General features: G+C 40.5%; 1 protein-coding gene across 3 annotated transcripts; it reads right to left on the reverse strand.

Annotated features, from left to right (window-relative positions):
* Positions 1-1,341: 1,341 nt before the first annotated feature.
* Positions 1,342-12,179, reverse strand: LOC118747772. 3 transcript variants are annotated; one of them, XM_036481899.1, is made up of 5 exons: positions 11,997-12,179; positions 4,435-6,274; positions 2,794-3,915; positions 2,400-2,701; positions 1,342-2,321 (listed from the first exon to the last, which is right to left on the reverse strand). In XM_036481899.1, exons 2-5 carry the CDS (start codon positions 6,256-6,258, stop codon positions 1,718-1,720), a joined length of 3,852 nt encoding a protein of 1,283 aa, XP_036337792.1. In that variant the 5' UTR covers positions 6,259-6,274; positions 11,997-12,179; the 3' UTR covers positions 1,342-1,717. The 3 variants fall into 3 exon arrangements, with proteins under 3 accessions (XP_036337792.1, XP_036337790.1, XP_036337791.1); XM_036481897.1 differs by lacking the exon at positions 2,794-3,915; XM_036481898.1 differs by lacking the exons at positions 2,794-3,915; positions 11,997-12,179 and having other exon boundaries at positions 4,435-6,373.
* Between the last annotated feature and the right edge of the window lie 2,785 nt (positions 12,180-14,964).

The raw sequence follows: 14,964 nt of genomic DNA on the forward strand, positions 1-14,964 counted from the left end.
TCCGACGGTAAACAACCTAAACATTTTAAGGGTTTTCTTTGACAACTTGCTCTCCTCCTCTGCGCACACAATTTTCAAGAAAGTAAATACATACATAGCTTACTTTTTAAAACTCCACCAATATTGTAATGTTTCACGTAAATTGTGCACAATTTACTTAAATTCAACTTTTCAAACAGGTGGCAATCCTCTTCAAAAATATGTCCAAACCACAACTCCTTTTTTTTTGGCAACCACATGTTTACAGCTGGTTTTGCGGTAATTGTCATTTTTGCACCATCTTTCGCACTCGCCCCAAATATTCTACAAATTTTAGTAGGAAAAACTCTTCTTACTGAACATTTTGTGATACATCTTTCAAATAACTTATGAAACAGGTGGCAGCTCTCTTCAAATACCTAAAACATTTTCTAAATATTTGTCAAAGTTTTCATTATATCAAATGTTAATTCACCCTGTACCGCGAAAAAAGTTGGATATGACTTTTCGAACAGATGGCAACCCTAATCAACAATATTTTCAAACTAAAAACTTTTTAAATAACTTTCGTCTGACACTATGATGTATATTTTAGCTAACTGATGAATTAAGTTGAATTTGACCTTCTAAACAGGTAGCAACCTTCCTCCATATAGTTTAGAAATTAAGTATTTTTATACCCATTTTGATTAATACAAATACATTATTAATAGATGGAATAATGTGTTAAACTTAATTTGAATTTAACTCTTTAAACGGTTGGCAACCCTCTTCAAACATCTCAAAAACATTCAAAGTTTTCAAACAAAAGATTTCTTAACACTATTTTGTTCTAAACCCATATTTTAATATTTCGTACACACATAGCATGTACACCTTAATTAAATTCGACTTTTAAACAGGTGGCAACATTCTTAAAAATATATCCATACAAAAATTTTCTAAAATTGTTCGTCGGACACCCATATTCTGATATACTTCAATTACCTAATTCGCTTAATTCAAGTTAAATTTAACTTTTTGAACAGGTGGCAACCCTCCTACTTGTAGTTTAGAGATAAGGCCTTTTATACCCATTTCGATTACCATCCATATTGTGACAGTTCATTTAGCGTATAAATAATTTGAATATAATTTTTTAGTAGGTGGCAACTTTTTCCGAAAAAACTAAAACCTGATTGCACGTCTACAGGACACGGCCTTTACTTCGACACCTCGTACGTATTATTTATTTTTTAAGATTCCATAACTCTTTACCTACCTAGATAACTTGATACTTTCTATCCCCTTAACTCAAAATATTGAACAAATCAAACAAATTTTAATTATAAATAGTTTTTATTTAAATTTAAAAAAGCAGGATATTAAGTTTCGTAAATATAAATTAGTTAATTCTCGTAGCAGCCTCCTTTCGCAAACGGCGCTAAGGCGATCAATGAAATAATTTATAAAAAAATGGAAGAAGGCAATAAATATTTACACACAAAACACAAAAACAAAAAAATAACGAAAACAAGCAGTTGCACTGAATAGTATGCACTTACACTTACAACACTAACAAAAATAAATAATATCATTAACATATCTACTCATACACGTACGAATGCATCATAACGACGCAACAAAAAATGGCTCATCGAAAGTGAAAGTGGAACACATCTCGGTCTTGCAACTGACAGCTGTTGTGATAGGCTAATGTGGTCGTCAACGCCGGTGCCACCGCCGTCGCCGCCGCTACTCATTTATAGTATTGCGTAATCTGACGAATCCAGTCCAAATAGTGTGAGACGCGTACATACACACCGGGCACATTGGCCTGACCGCAACCGATGCCCCAGGATACAACACCGACCACATTCCAAATACCGTTGCGTTCGCATACCAATGGGCCGCCACCGTCACCTTTGCATGCATCCTTGCCCTCCTCACCGCCGGCACAAACAAAGCCGGGATTCAATTTGTAACTGTAGCCAAGGCGAGTTTGACGCAATTGCGATTCGCATTGATGGTGGGACAGGATGGGGACGTCCACTTCCTTTAGGATATTCTGGTATTTGCCATGCTCGCCGAAAGCATCTTTGCCCCAGCCGGTAGTCCAGCAGCGCGCCCCGGTAAAGTCGGAGAATTTTTCTGGCAGGCAGGCGGGGCTGATGTGTGGATTCTTGGTGAAGTCGACGGGGTGGTCAAGTTTCAGTACAGCTAAATCATTGTCCAAAGTACCAGCATAGTATTCGGGATGAATGTGTACGGAGACAACATCGCGTTCAATGTACGGGAAGAATTCCACATCGTGATTGACATCCCACTCGCCGAGACGGGCGCGGAGGTCGAAGCCGTTTTGTCTATTTTTTTTTTTTTTTGGGAGGAAGCGTGAATAAATTAATTGGACGTAAATATTTATGCGAGTTAGATGTACTTACGACTTAATGCAATGAGCAGCAGTGATCACGTGTTGTGCATCGATCAGTGTGCCCCCACAAGCGTAGACCGATTCCTTGGGGTCCTTCTTCAAGATGGCCACATGCCATGGATACTCGCCGAACTCACTGTCGCCGTCAATGTAGGATGGGTTCTTGATACGACCCGTGATGCCAGCAGCGTTGCGCGTGCCACAACGACCAAGCTGTTGCTGGGCTGGCGGTTGCGGACGCAGTGGACGACGACAGCAGACCTCATTGACGCGGCAAGTCTTCTCAACGGGACGGTTACCGTAGTAAGCGCGCTGTGAAAAAGTGAAAGTAATTTTAGCATCGATTTTAGGTTTTGATGTTTTTCTCCCGCCCTTTGCTTAGCCCTCACTACTACCCGCTTTACCTGTTCAGCCTTTACGGTTCGTGCCAATACACTCTGCTTACGTTCCGCCGTCTCCTCATGCTCAACCACATCGCGTCGACGGCGATCACGTGGAAATGTCACGTAGTCGCTACCCTCCGCGGCACCAGGCGCTTGTGCTGGTATGGGACGCTGGTGAGACTCATAAACCAAACCTTTACCTCTGCGATTGGGCAGCGTATTCAATTCTTCATGTTTCGGACCGTGCGCAGTCGGTCCCTTGAATGCCACGCTCAAATTGGAGCTGCGTTCCTCATAAGCATTATAATTTCCGCCGGCGAAAAACTCACCACCATGACCGCTTGAACCGAAGCCGGTTGAGTAGCCGGCGTGCGATAAGCCGCCGCCATAACCGTCCGCACCATGACCGCTAGCGCCATACCCACTTGAAATGGGACCGCCGAAATGCCCAGGCCCCGTGCTGCCCAAGTTATAGCTCGGATATGATACATGTTCGCCCACACCAGAAGTGCCGGGATAATAACTACCAGCGGATGTTGTACCAAATGAAGCGTGTTGGAATTGTTGGCTCGCAAAATGTTGCTGGTGGTGAAGAAATCCGGTATCAATGATTGTGTTTGCTGGCGCCGTTACAGTGCTATGATGTTCATATATCGGTTTGCTCGGCACCACATCGATGATCGTAGCACTTGGTGCTGTGCCGCCGTAAATGGGCCCAGGTGCGGTAATGTCATGCGGATGCGAATGATGATCGTGCTCGAAACTACTGTAATGATCGTGATGATGGTAATGTGTATTGTGAATTTGTTCGGGCTTCGATTTGAATAGATCACCGACTTTTTGAAAGATTTTGGCATTCGGCGTGACATGCAAATTGACTAGTGGTTTCACCACTTTGTCGCCGAATTCGGTTTTGCTAACCTGCACGGAGACCAATGGATTTACATTCAAAAGGCCAAGATTCAAGCCATTCGGTCCAATCGAGCCGAAATGTGGATTTGGTGCGGGATGAAAGTCGCCTAGTGCATTTGCGGGATAACCACCACCGCCGGTGGGGTATGGTAAGCCAAATGATACGCCATAAGTGGGCAGAATCTTACGCCTTATCAGCTCGAGGGCTGCTAGGTCGGGTATGCCGGTGCGCTATATATATGGTAAATGGTTGGAGTGGGACAAGTGAGAGAGAGAGAGGAGATGAGATGAGTAAGTTCGTAAGAAGTTTAGAGGGGAAGGAGCGTGTATGAGGTTGGATTTGGCATGCTAGTAGGCGTGCGACTTGGACCCGAATGGTATGAATACTTTGGCTGTGCAGTTAGATATGAAAAGTTTTAGTCGGATTAGTTACGGGGTAAGAGCGTCACGAAATGCCGAGACACATTGACGAAGGGTTGCTAAATAATTTTAATAGAGTCCACATTCTCGGTTCTCTTTCTATGCTTGGCTGGTGTTGCTGGAGGGAGTACGACGTGTGACGCGAACAGTGGTTTCATGAGTGTGCTGTGGAACGTAGTAGAGTGAAATACCTATACCTGACTGTACAGATTAGTTTGTATTAATATTAATTTTTTTTGTTTGTTTCAGGTACTTAGGCACGAAATTAATAGGGTTACGGTTAACATAAATAGTTGACAATAAAAATATATAACTGAAAATATCACTTACCCCTTCGGCATCTAGCGGCAGATCAGCTGCACCTTCGTCGGACTGTTTGTCCTCGGCTTTCACCTGGCGCTTGCTGCGCTTAGTTTCCTCATCCTTTTCCTCATCCTTCTTTTCATCTTGCTTCTTATCTTCTGCCGCGCTGACGGTTGCATTAGTCGCCGTTTCATCGCCCAAGGCTTCGATATCTTTGCCCAAGTTACGTGGATCAATAGCCAAGATGAGGTCCTCTTTGCGTCCAATGCGATCAGCAGCAGGACATTGGTTGAATGGCACACATTGACAGTCGACGATTTGTTGACGTGCGGGATCATAACCGCCTTGATATTGGCCGCCCAAATTGTTTCCTAAGCCATTGTAGCCGCCGCCGCCGCCGCCGAAGTTTTGCAGCTCTTTCTTGTAGTAGTCAGGGTTTTGGCTGTGATAACTGCCGCTGACGCCGCCCAAGTTGTTGGACTGTCCAAAGCCACTTTGTCCGAAACCGCTAACGCCAGCTGGTTGTTCATAAATGCCCGCAGGCACTGCGCTATTAAAACCGGGTTGCTCATAAATGCCTGGAGCGCCAGCATTACCACCAAAGCTACCGAAACCGCCAGCAATGTTGGGTTTCTCATACGCGCTGAATCCGTTGGCTGCCGCCTGCGAGAGTAGTCCGCCCTGTGAGGCGCCATTGTAACCAGCGCTGAAGGCATTCGATTCGGTGAAGCCACCCTGTGTTTGCGGTGTGAAGGCAGTCGAGGATTGCGCAAGCGCCGAGAAGTCGGTGTTTATCGCTTGTCCAGCGCCAATTGGTATGGGCACAGTGGGCACTTTAGCGCCAGCAACACCGTCGGTGCCCTCGACATGGTGGAAGTGGTGATGCACGTGCTGTTGTAAGCCAACACCGGGCCCAGACGCTGGTACAGCATTCAAGTTGCCAACGACAACTTTCGAAGAAGAGGAAGCTGAGGCGGAAGATGATTGCTGTGCGTAGAAATTGGATGGCGCGGAACCAGATGCGTGAATTTTCTCAGCACCAGGGTTTTCAAAGGCGTATGGTGGTAGCACCTCCGCATTGCCGCCGCTATAGACGGGACCGGGTGGCTTGCTGCCGTAAATAATAGTGCCAGGTGGAGGTCTGTTGAATGTGGTGGGACCGTTGCCGCCAATCGCTGAGGGTGGTGGACTTTCCAAGTATGGGCCATTGTAAACCGGTCCGGGGCCAGATGGTCGATAGGGCGGCTTGTAAGCGCCTTCATAGCCAACTTTACGCGGTGGACCGAAAGAGTTCAACGATGATGGTGGTGGAGGACGACTATTGTAGTGTCCGGGTGGTGGCATTGGCTTCGGTGGTCCGTATGGACCACCACCGAAAGAGGGTGGTGGTGGAGCTTGCGCATAAATTGTCGAATAGTAAGGACGTTTCTCTTCAACATCACAGCTCATGAGGCCGAGACCACAAAGTTTGTCGCGTATCAGATTGCGTGCTTGCAGATCATCACCTTGCTGCAGCGCCTGATCGATGTTACCATCAGCATACACCTGATCGTATTCGCCCAGGTTGCGGCCTTCGCGACGCGAATTAATGATTTGATCGATAACGGCATTGATGTCGGAGCTAGTGTCGTTGCTGTAGATATTCTCATGCACGTCATAATTGCGACCCTGCACCTCAGCAGGTTGCACAGCGGTTGGACTTGCATTGTCCGATTCTGTGGAGCGTCGGCTGAGCATTGATTCCTTTGAGGGTTCCCAGCCGCCACCCCAAGACGACTCCTGTGCGTGTATGAGTGAACAGCCAGCCAAGAGTATGGCGGCCATGACAGCCAGACGGTGTGTTAATCTCATTATGCAGGCGTACGAGCTGTAAAAAGATGCAAATAATGGATGGGAGATTAGTGATTTGCGGTAAGTGATGCGCGATGATGAAGTAACAATTTAAGTGTTTCACAAGTTCAATGTTGTCTATTTTTTTCTACTTCAGCTTCAACTTTTAACTTCTGCTTCTCGCTCTCTCTCTCTCGCCTTTTCGCATTTTTGTAGTGTTAATTAACCTAAATATTAATGATGAGCGTAGACAGATTTGTGGTCATTGTGCTACTTCTGCGACTGCATACGCGCTTGCGCAAAGATCAACAGTAAATATTGTTCATGCAAGTATTTCGGCAATTGCTGGCTGGCAACCAGTTTGTGCGACGCATTTTATTCATGTACAACAAATAAATAGCCAGCGCGTTGGAGAGTGAGTTGCGCACTCAAAGCGAAGAGCTTGAAGAAATATGAGTCACGCTTGAATGCGCCGATTGTTGGCCGGCGCAGCGGCGAGCTGGAGCAATGCGCGAAAGACTTTTACTTTCGTTTTAAGGTCGTTAGCTCGAAATAAAGGGGGAACAGAAAACCAAAAAACCAGAAAACATAAATAAAAAAGTGTATAGTATAGTAAGCGGTGTTGCAAGCCGCTCGCTAAAGTCGAGTGCGGATGTACTGGAGGTGTGAAGGCGCTGTTGCGCGATTTATTTACCTTTTCTGCTGTTTTGTTTTTATAGCTTAACCTCGCTGCGGAGGAAGTGCTTTTTACGCTATATTTTTTTTTTCTACTGATGTAAGCGCTTAGGCTTGGCGCGGGAAGTTTTATGCTAATTTGGTATTTTATCTAAAATTTTTCCTCTACCAAAAGAAAATTTGCAATACGGTTACGTGTGATTTGTTGATAAACTCCTTAAATGCAACGCTGTGTGACCGTTACATATGTCAGCGCAGAGCTGAGCTGAGCTCATCGACTAAAGGCAATGGCATAGTTGGGGGAGAAGTCGTGACTTTTGCGGCGTTTGTTGCTTGGCTTTTGTGTAAGACCTTTCCTTACTTGTAATACATACATACATAAATGTTTTACTTGAATGCGTCGGGGCACTGGATGGCTGGTGTTGCCTGACAGTTTTTTGTTATTTATTTATTTATTTTTTTGTTTTTCTACTTTTGGCGGCATTATGCAACTGGCGAGCGAGTAGTGCTGCTGTGTGGGTTCAAGGTATTAAATACATCTACTACTTTTGTATAGGTAAGTGTTTTGAGCAGCTGGCTGGATTTGACTGTATTTTTGGCTATGCCTTCAGCTGTTATGTGTAGGTTTAAGATTTAGTAATTATGTTTCTTTTTAATTATGTTTTCTGGAGCGCAAAAAATATTTTTTTTTTGTTACTGTTAAAAAAAAGCTCACTTGGGCAAAAATAGCGCAGCCTGCATGTGAGTGTGCGTTATTGTATGCTGATTGTGAACGAATGCGTGAAAGATACTGAATTTTTAAGCAACTACACATTTTTAATAGTTCATTGTCTGTTTGATTTAAATTTTTTTATTTTTACTTTTATTATGCAACCGCATCCGATTCACGTATGTAGTGTAACCATATGTTGCATATGTAACGGTTTATTTATTTTTTTTTGGAATCAACGTAGGGGAAATGTATGGAAATGTGTAATGTCGGATCCGGTGAGTGGCCTGTTATGGCGCGCGTACACTATCGCTTGTTTGAGTGTTCGTGTGTGTGTGTGTGTGTGTGTGTGTGTGTGTGTGCGTTTTATGCAATGTTGCACGGGGTTTGCAAGATGAAAATGCCTATATATGTATGTATGCATGCATAATATTGTATAATTTTAATTATTTAAGAGTCTCGTATGCTGCTGATTTATATATAAATTTTATTTTTTATTGCTAATTGTAAGTGTTTAAATCTCACGGAAGGTAAAAACTTCACATACGTGCGGGAAAATTTCCCTTTGTCAGCAAGCATTTGAGAAAAAAATTTATTGCACTTTCTACTCCACTTTTCTGTGTCTCTTAAATAGTAAGTATTTGTAGAAAACTGGTTTGGCGAAATTGTCTGTAACAGCTGAACTAAACGGAAAAAGCTATATAAAAATTATGCAAAGTCGTTCCTAGTAAGTTTTTTTTTTAACTGAGTAGGCTATTTTGATTGTTTTTTATTATTAAAAATTTGATGAAAAAAGTCATCTAGCGGTGCAGAGTGCTTTTGGCGTAGCATACCAGTGCTGATTGCCAGATACGATGCGTTCGGGATAATTATAAAATATGTTTTTGGAAATTTTCTTTTTGATGCAGAAAAACGTCTAGATGCACTAGGAACACTTCTGCATCAAAACAAAAAAATAATAAAAAATTTTTAAGTTAATTAAATAGAATGGAAATTTATTTAACATGGTTGCTTTCAGTGGCAAAAAAATAAAATTTAAGTAAATTTATTAAATGAACATTTTTTAAATTTTTATTTAAAATTTTATTGAGCTTGCGGAAAACCCACATTCAAAATAAATCGTTACTAGGCTAGAAAATAACAAAAACAAAATATTGAAACTTTTTCTTTAAACTTTTTAAATTAATTTTTTTAGCTCTCTGCTTTAGCTGCGCTCCAGCTAAAATCCTTTGCTCTTTACTCCATTGCTCCACCAGCATATTGACCTTTTAGGTACTGCAAAATGCCTCGCGAAGACTTTTAGAGTATCGAGAAGACCAATCCTAAGCTTAAACTCACTCCTCATAACCACAGCCTTGTCATGAACCTACCAAAATTAATTTTTAAATTCTATCACCGAACGACAACACTGAAAAAAACCGAATCTTTCTTTTTAAAAAACATAAGTGATTTTGATACAGTTAAAATTATTTTAGTAATAGTCTGCACGGAAAGGGATAAGATGTATACTATACCTATGTATATCGCGATTATTTTCTAACACTGCTAGGAGTAGTTTGTAAATTAATAATTATAATTTTTTGGGTAACTGTATGTATTGAGTATATCATCTCACTGGCAAAATTTGAAATTGAATAGTTGGGCAAGGTTGGAATGCTCGGAGAGTAGATGCTACCCACACTTGGGCCATTTATAGAAAAAGTGGGACACTGTACATTATTGTTTTTTAGCAGATTCAAGATTTTTCAGATCATTTCCTGTAGGAAAGGGAAGCATTTCATTTCGTTGGACAGCTAACTTCATTTTTAATATGTATACGATATCATTAGTGGGAAAATTTCCTCCTCGCTGTTCATGGAATGCATGGGGAAACTTTTTTTTTCAAAAATCTCCTCAGTAAACTTCCTCAAGCTTTCCATAAGAAGCAAAAAATTTCGATTCAAAACTTCTGCTTTGTTTCCATAAGCAACGAAGGGGGGCATTTCTACATTACTTGCAATTGTAAACTTTCCATATTTTCCTTAACGGTTGCTAACAGACATTTTAAACCAGTGTTTGACGACTTTTGATCGACGTTTACAAATGATGGGCCCTCTTCGACGTAATAGGCTTAAGGGCTAACCAGAACCTGCGGCCAGTCTTCTATCACAAAATAGTTTTTGCAGGCTAATGGCCCCGTCAGAATGGGTACTTTGTGTACGTCAAGGATAAAACTAACAGTTGAGTAGACTATGCGTGTTTGCATAGAGAGTAGAGGTGTCAAACTATCGATAGTCACACCATCGATAGTTTTGATAGTTTTCAGAAAAACTATCAATATTCACGATAGTCTCAAAAAAAAAACAAATCTATCGATAGCACTATAGATAGCGCTAAATCAGTTCGGTTGCTTTGTTTTTACAGGATCATAGTGAAATAATATTACCTTATAAAAGTTATAATCATTCAAAATTAAGCAAATGCTTAGCCAAAATACTTCTTTTTTTATAAAGTTCAAAAACAAACACAAGTTATACAAACAAAACAGGATTTACGATTAACATATGTATGTATTTTGGCCTAAATGCGTACATATGTGAATATGACTTCGGCATCAAACTAAAAAAACAAAATTTTTAATCCAAATTAAAAAATTCAAATAATTTCAAAATAATTGGTAGAGATGATCGATACTTTTGATAGTATAAGAAAAAACTATCAATGAGTATTTATAGTCTACAAAAATTGAAACTATCGATACTATCGAAAGTGCCATCGATAGTTTGACAACTCTAATAGAGAGCATCAGATTGGCAACCCTTGCGTCGACGGACCGAACGAACATTGGCCAACACTCAACATTTGACGCACGTAAGTCCGTCGCTGCTGACAGTTGTATAAGCTTGTGTTTATAGAAGGTAAAACAATTGAGAGTATGTACTAATTGTCAAATTGTTTTTGTTGTAAACTGTCTTCGATAACCCAGCTACAGTGACGAAGACATTAAGAGAAGTGTGAATATATAGGTAAAATAAAGTGTGAATGTTTTGCTATTGTATCTGTAAAATTGACTTGTGTAAACTCCAAGTACGCGGCCATAAGGAACAGCTGATTTTTGTTTGCAAATGCAACAACTTCATATCTCGTACGCCACTTCCTTCGCATACTTTTCCGTCCATTCTGACGGGCCTAAAAAACCGAAATGTTCGTTTGATTTATCTACATAAGAATGTTATTGCGGAATTGAAAGATAACATCTCTATGGTGACCAGAAGTGTTTTATATCTGTTCCGATAATCTGATCACTTTTAATAAATATCTGAGAGCTAAAAATGGCATTTCATTTTGAGAAGAAGTTGCTACGTTCTGTTAGAAAAATATTACTGCTTAGTAGCAATGCGCCAAAAAGAAGCGGGAAAACAGCTGATTCAAATGACTGAATGGGGTTTAGCGGATTTTTAAACAAACTCCTAATGTTAAATAACTTTGACCTAATGTTGAAAGCTTTTGAACGCTAACAAATTGTTGATCAGATTTTCATAAATAATGGAAATTTTTGCGAATTTTGTGTTCGCGTATTTTTTTCGTGAATATTTTTTAATTATTCTATTAATTATAGTAATAGTCATAAACAAAAAGTGCGGTCAAAAGCAGTTAAGTGGTGTAACTTAATCAATGCAAGCCAATAACCAATCGATTATACGATTTATGGATAAAGTCTTTTGAGTCTATTTATGTCAAGTTGCCCATAAATTTTATAAATTCATTTTCAAATATGATTTTCGTAACTCATTCACCATCGCATTGTAGTTCATTAAACCTAAATATGTGCATACACTACTTGTGTTTATACTTTCGATATAAGCAATGTGATTTCCTTATTTTGCCTTTCAGTTATATTTCTCCTCTATACTGATTATAATGCATTATGCCGGATTTGGCATACCATGCGCGCTTTGATATCAAACCAAATTTGAAGTCATTAATTTTGCAATGAGTACATATTTATGAATTCAATGGCAACAACAACAACAACAACAAATTGCATGCAACTTCACGTGCGCTCACTCAACAGTCCGGACTAACAATTTGCAACTCCAAGAAATTTTTCCTCAATCAACACTATATTTTTTTTTTTAATTATGGCATCTGCTGAGTCTTATTTTTTTGTTAATTTCCTTTTTAATTTTGAAATTTCGTCTAAATTCACGATGCCAGCGATAATTGGCACGCCATTTATGCGCTGTGGGTTTTTACACTATTGCTACACCTTTTTACCTTCACTGTCGACACAATTTATTTTTCATAATATTTTTAAACACTTTTGTGTTTTTCATTGTTTTTTACTTTATTTTTGTTTTCATGTAGGTATTTGCACATTTTGCAAAAAACTCACCTCCTTGCTTGTTTCGCCTCTATTTGGTTTGGACAAAAAGAAATAAAAATTCACTTAGCACTTGCACACGCTGTATTCGCACTCAATACCGTTGTTTTTATCCTTATGTAATAATCCACAAAAAATAATTAATCCTTTGCTCCTTTTTTTTGTTGATTGTTGATCGCGCTATGCGCTTTGCGATGTTGGCTGCTTGACTGATTTGGTTTTGAACCGCACACAACATTTTATACCACTACCGCCTGTTGTTGGCCGCCGTTTGTAGCAGCGGCTTAGCCGGTAAACTCAGTGAGTAAAACTACCATGTACGAAGAGGCTAAATGTAAAGTAACAAAAAAAAAAAAAAAAAATACAAAATACAAAATACTACAAAAGAGTTGTACGAAATAGCGGCAATAGTAAGCAAAACAAATAACAATGAAACGGGCTGTGGCGCAAAATCTACAGCCAATCCGAAATTTATAAAGTTGTATTTGCGCAGCCGCAAAAGTTGCTCCAAAATTTAGTCAAAAGCCCTCAGCAGTTAATGCGCGCTTGAGGCTCTCAAACACACAGCTCAAGTGAGTTAGGTACTCTTCTCTGGAGAGTGATGTCATGTGGAGCCTTAAAGTGGATTAGACGATTTTGCGCCGGTGCCTTTGTGGTGATTTGTATGTATGTATGTATATATGATTTCTGTGAATTGTTAAAGGTCATTCATGGCTTCGTTGCGATCGTACATAAGAATTAGTTTTGGGGTTTTCAACTTCAACTGCTTAAACAAATTTAAATAATTTGTTAAAGTTAACTTATGTATGGGGAAATTTTTGAATACATTTCTTAGAACTATGAGCTTTGCCTTAATAGAGCGAACAAACTGATCGGCGGGGCTATGAAGTGGTGTACAGAATTTGCTATGTCTGTCTGAAACTAACACTTATACTTATACAAGACGAGCGTCCTTTTCAGCCAAACGTTTAGTACCTTCTGGTTTAGTGGCTTCTGGTTATCGAAATATCCTTACAAATAAGGCCACTGCGTAGTAAGCCAGAATGGGCTTCCTGATATGCTCAAGCGAGAAGTGAATCGCAGGCTTAATAAGATCAATTTACAAGAGCATCTTCTCCGTGATCTTCACCTTTGGAAAATTGCAATAAGAAGATTCATTTTAAAATGCAAGTGTTGAAAATTCCAAAAATTATTGAGAGTTTTCAAGCCAGGGTTCTTAAGAATATTTTCCCTATTGCGGAAACACCGGTTACCGAAAAACCGGTTACCGAAACACCGGCTTAAAAAATTGAACTAATTGAGCAACAGATCGTAATTTCCGTAGCTGCCGCCTAGCCGTTGGATCTCTAAATAATAGGCATCTTCATCTCGATGTAAGCAACAGTTAGCGATACGGTGAGCTGCCTAAAGTCCCCTAGCGTTCGCTTTTTGTCTTCTTCTAATCGGTGCAAGAACAGCGTTTACGATCTAATGCTGAGGCAGTTTCTCAGATTTTTCCAAACAACAATTACCAGATCGTCTACGGAAAGGCATCATGGTCACACCAAAGCGATGAAGAAATAACACCTCCTTTCATGGCTCCCAAATACGCTGCAATATGGTGCTTACGAAGCATAATATCAATCCACCCAATAGTACAATGCCCTTGAGAAAGATCAGTATGCAGTATTATCGAAAACCATCGATGCTCGCGAAGGCTTACAGATAAACCTACCAAGTGGCTCGACGCCCCTTCGAAATTACTAACTAAAGACGTTATGTCGATTTCGCTTTGACAAAGTTTGCTGAAAGCAGAATCTGCTACCCCTTTTCAGACACGGGAGAACTTGGATATCTTCAGCGCATTGCCAGCGGTCACATCTCTGCTAGTGTTGATGTACAACCAGTGTTGCCACGGACACATTTTTTTTCCTACCAAAACCAACCGAAATTTTTTTAAGTTTTAAAATTTTTTCCCATGTCAAGTTAGTCCTTTCGCTGCCTTTAAACCCTTCATGTCCCGAAACCCACCTCAGCATTACGCTATTGTGGGGTCCCAGGTAGTTTAAAAGAGTTTTACAGTTGTCCACAAGCCTTGATGCCGTTTTAAAAGAGTCTAAGGCCTTTAACCCTGCCTGGCTATCCGACATAATATTTATTCTGCTCTTCTACGAAGACTTTCTTGGAATCCTGGTCCAAGTACGCCTGCCACAGTACTTCGTCGTCCTTCTTAGATCTGTCGGTATACCATACGTGGAACCCTTCCTCAATCATAGTTGTTATCGCTTCACAGCATTCCCTTTCAAGAGTTCTGACCTTATATGGTTTATAGGAGGATAACTAGGGATCACACAGGAATAACTTGAGAACTTCCAAATGACGCCAAGATCGCCACTTTTAAGCTGATCGTATTAGGCAGCCGCACGGGCGCTCCAGCTGGCCTCTTTTTCAATCAGAATGAAAAAAGAAGGCCTGCCTGTAGTGCCACCAAGGTGCGCATAGCTCCTGTTATGGTAACGCGGACAAGTCGTTGCTTAGCTTTTGGCCACCAGTCCAGTGCCGCATATGTAACTACGGGTTTTACTACCGTATTGAAAGACCAATACGTTAGTTTGGGTGATATTCTCCAAGTCTTATCGTGAAGTCTCTGACAGGCATAAAACGCACTTGTAGCCTTATTTGTAACATTCGAGAGATGTGAGTTCCAACTGAGACTTTTGTTCAGAATTATCCCTAGATACTTCGCGTCTTCTGAGAACTCATTTTCTGTCCCTGCCAAGGTGGATCTAGTCAAGTTGACTTTCCTTATTTTGGTAAATGGAACATTAGTGGACTTCAGTGGGTTCATTGACAAGCTCTTTTTAAGGTTGCTAAAATGTTTGGAGATATATAATTTCTCTTTTTCGCAAATAACAATTTTTTTCGTGAAACCTACCAAAATCCAATCTAGCCCCCAACCTACCAAATGGAAATGAACCTATCAGTTTTGGTAGGAAAAGCC

The sequence above is a fragment of the Rhagoletis pomonella genome, unplaced genomic scaffold (genome assembly GCF_013731165.1).
Source record: "Rhagoletis pomonella isolate Grant_MI unplaced genomic scaffold, Rhpom_1.0 Rhpom_scaffold_00012, whole genome shotgun sequence".
Lineage (NCBI taxonomy): Eukaryota > Metazoa > Arthropoda > Insecta > Diptera > Tephritidae > Rhagoletis > Rhagoletis pomonella.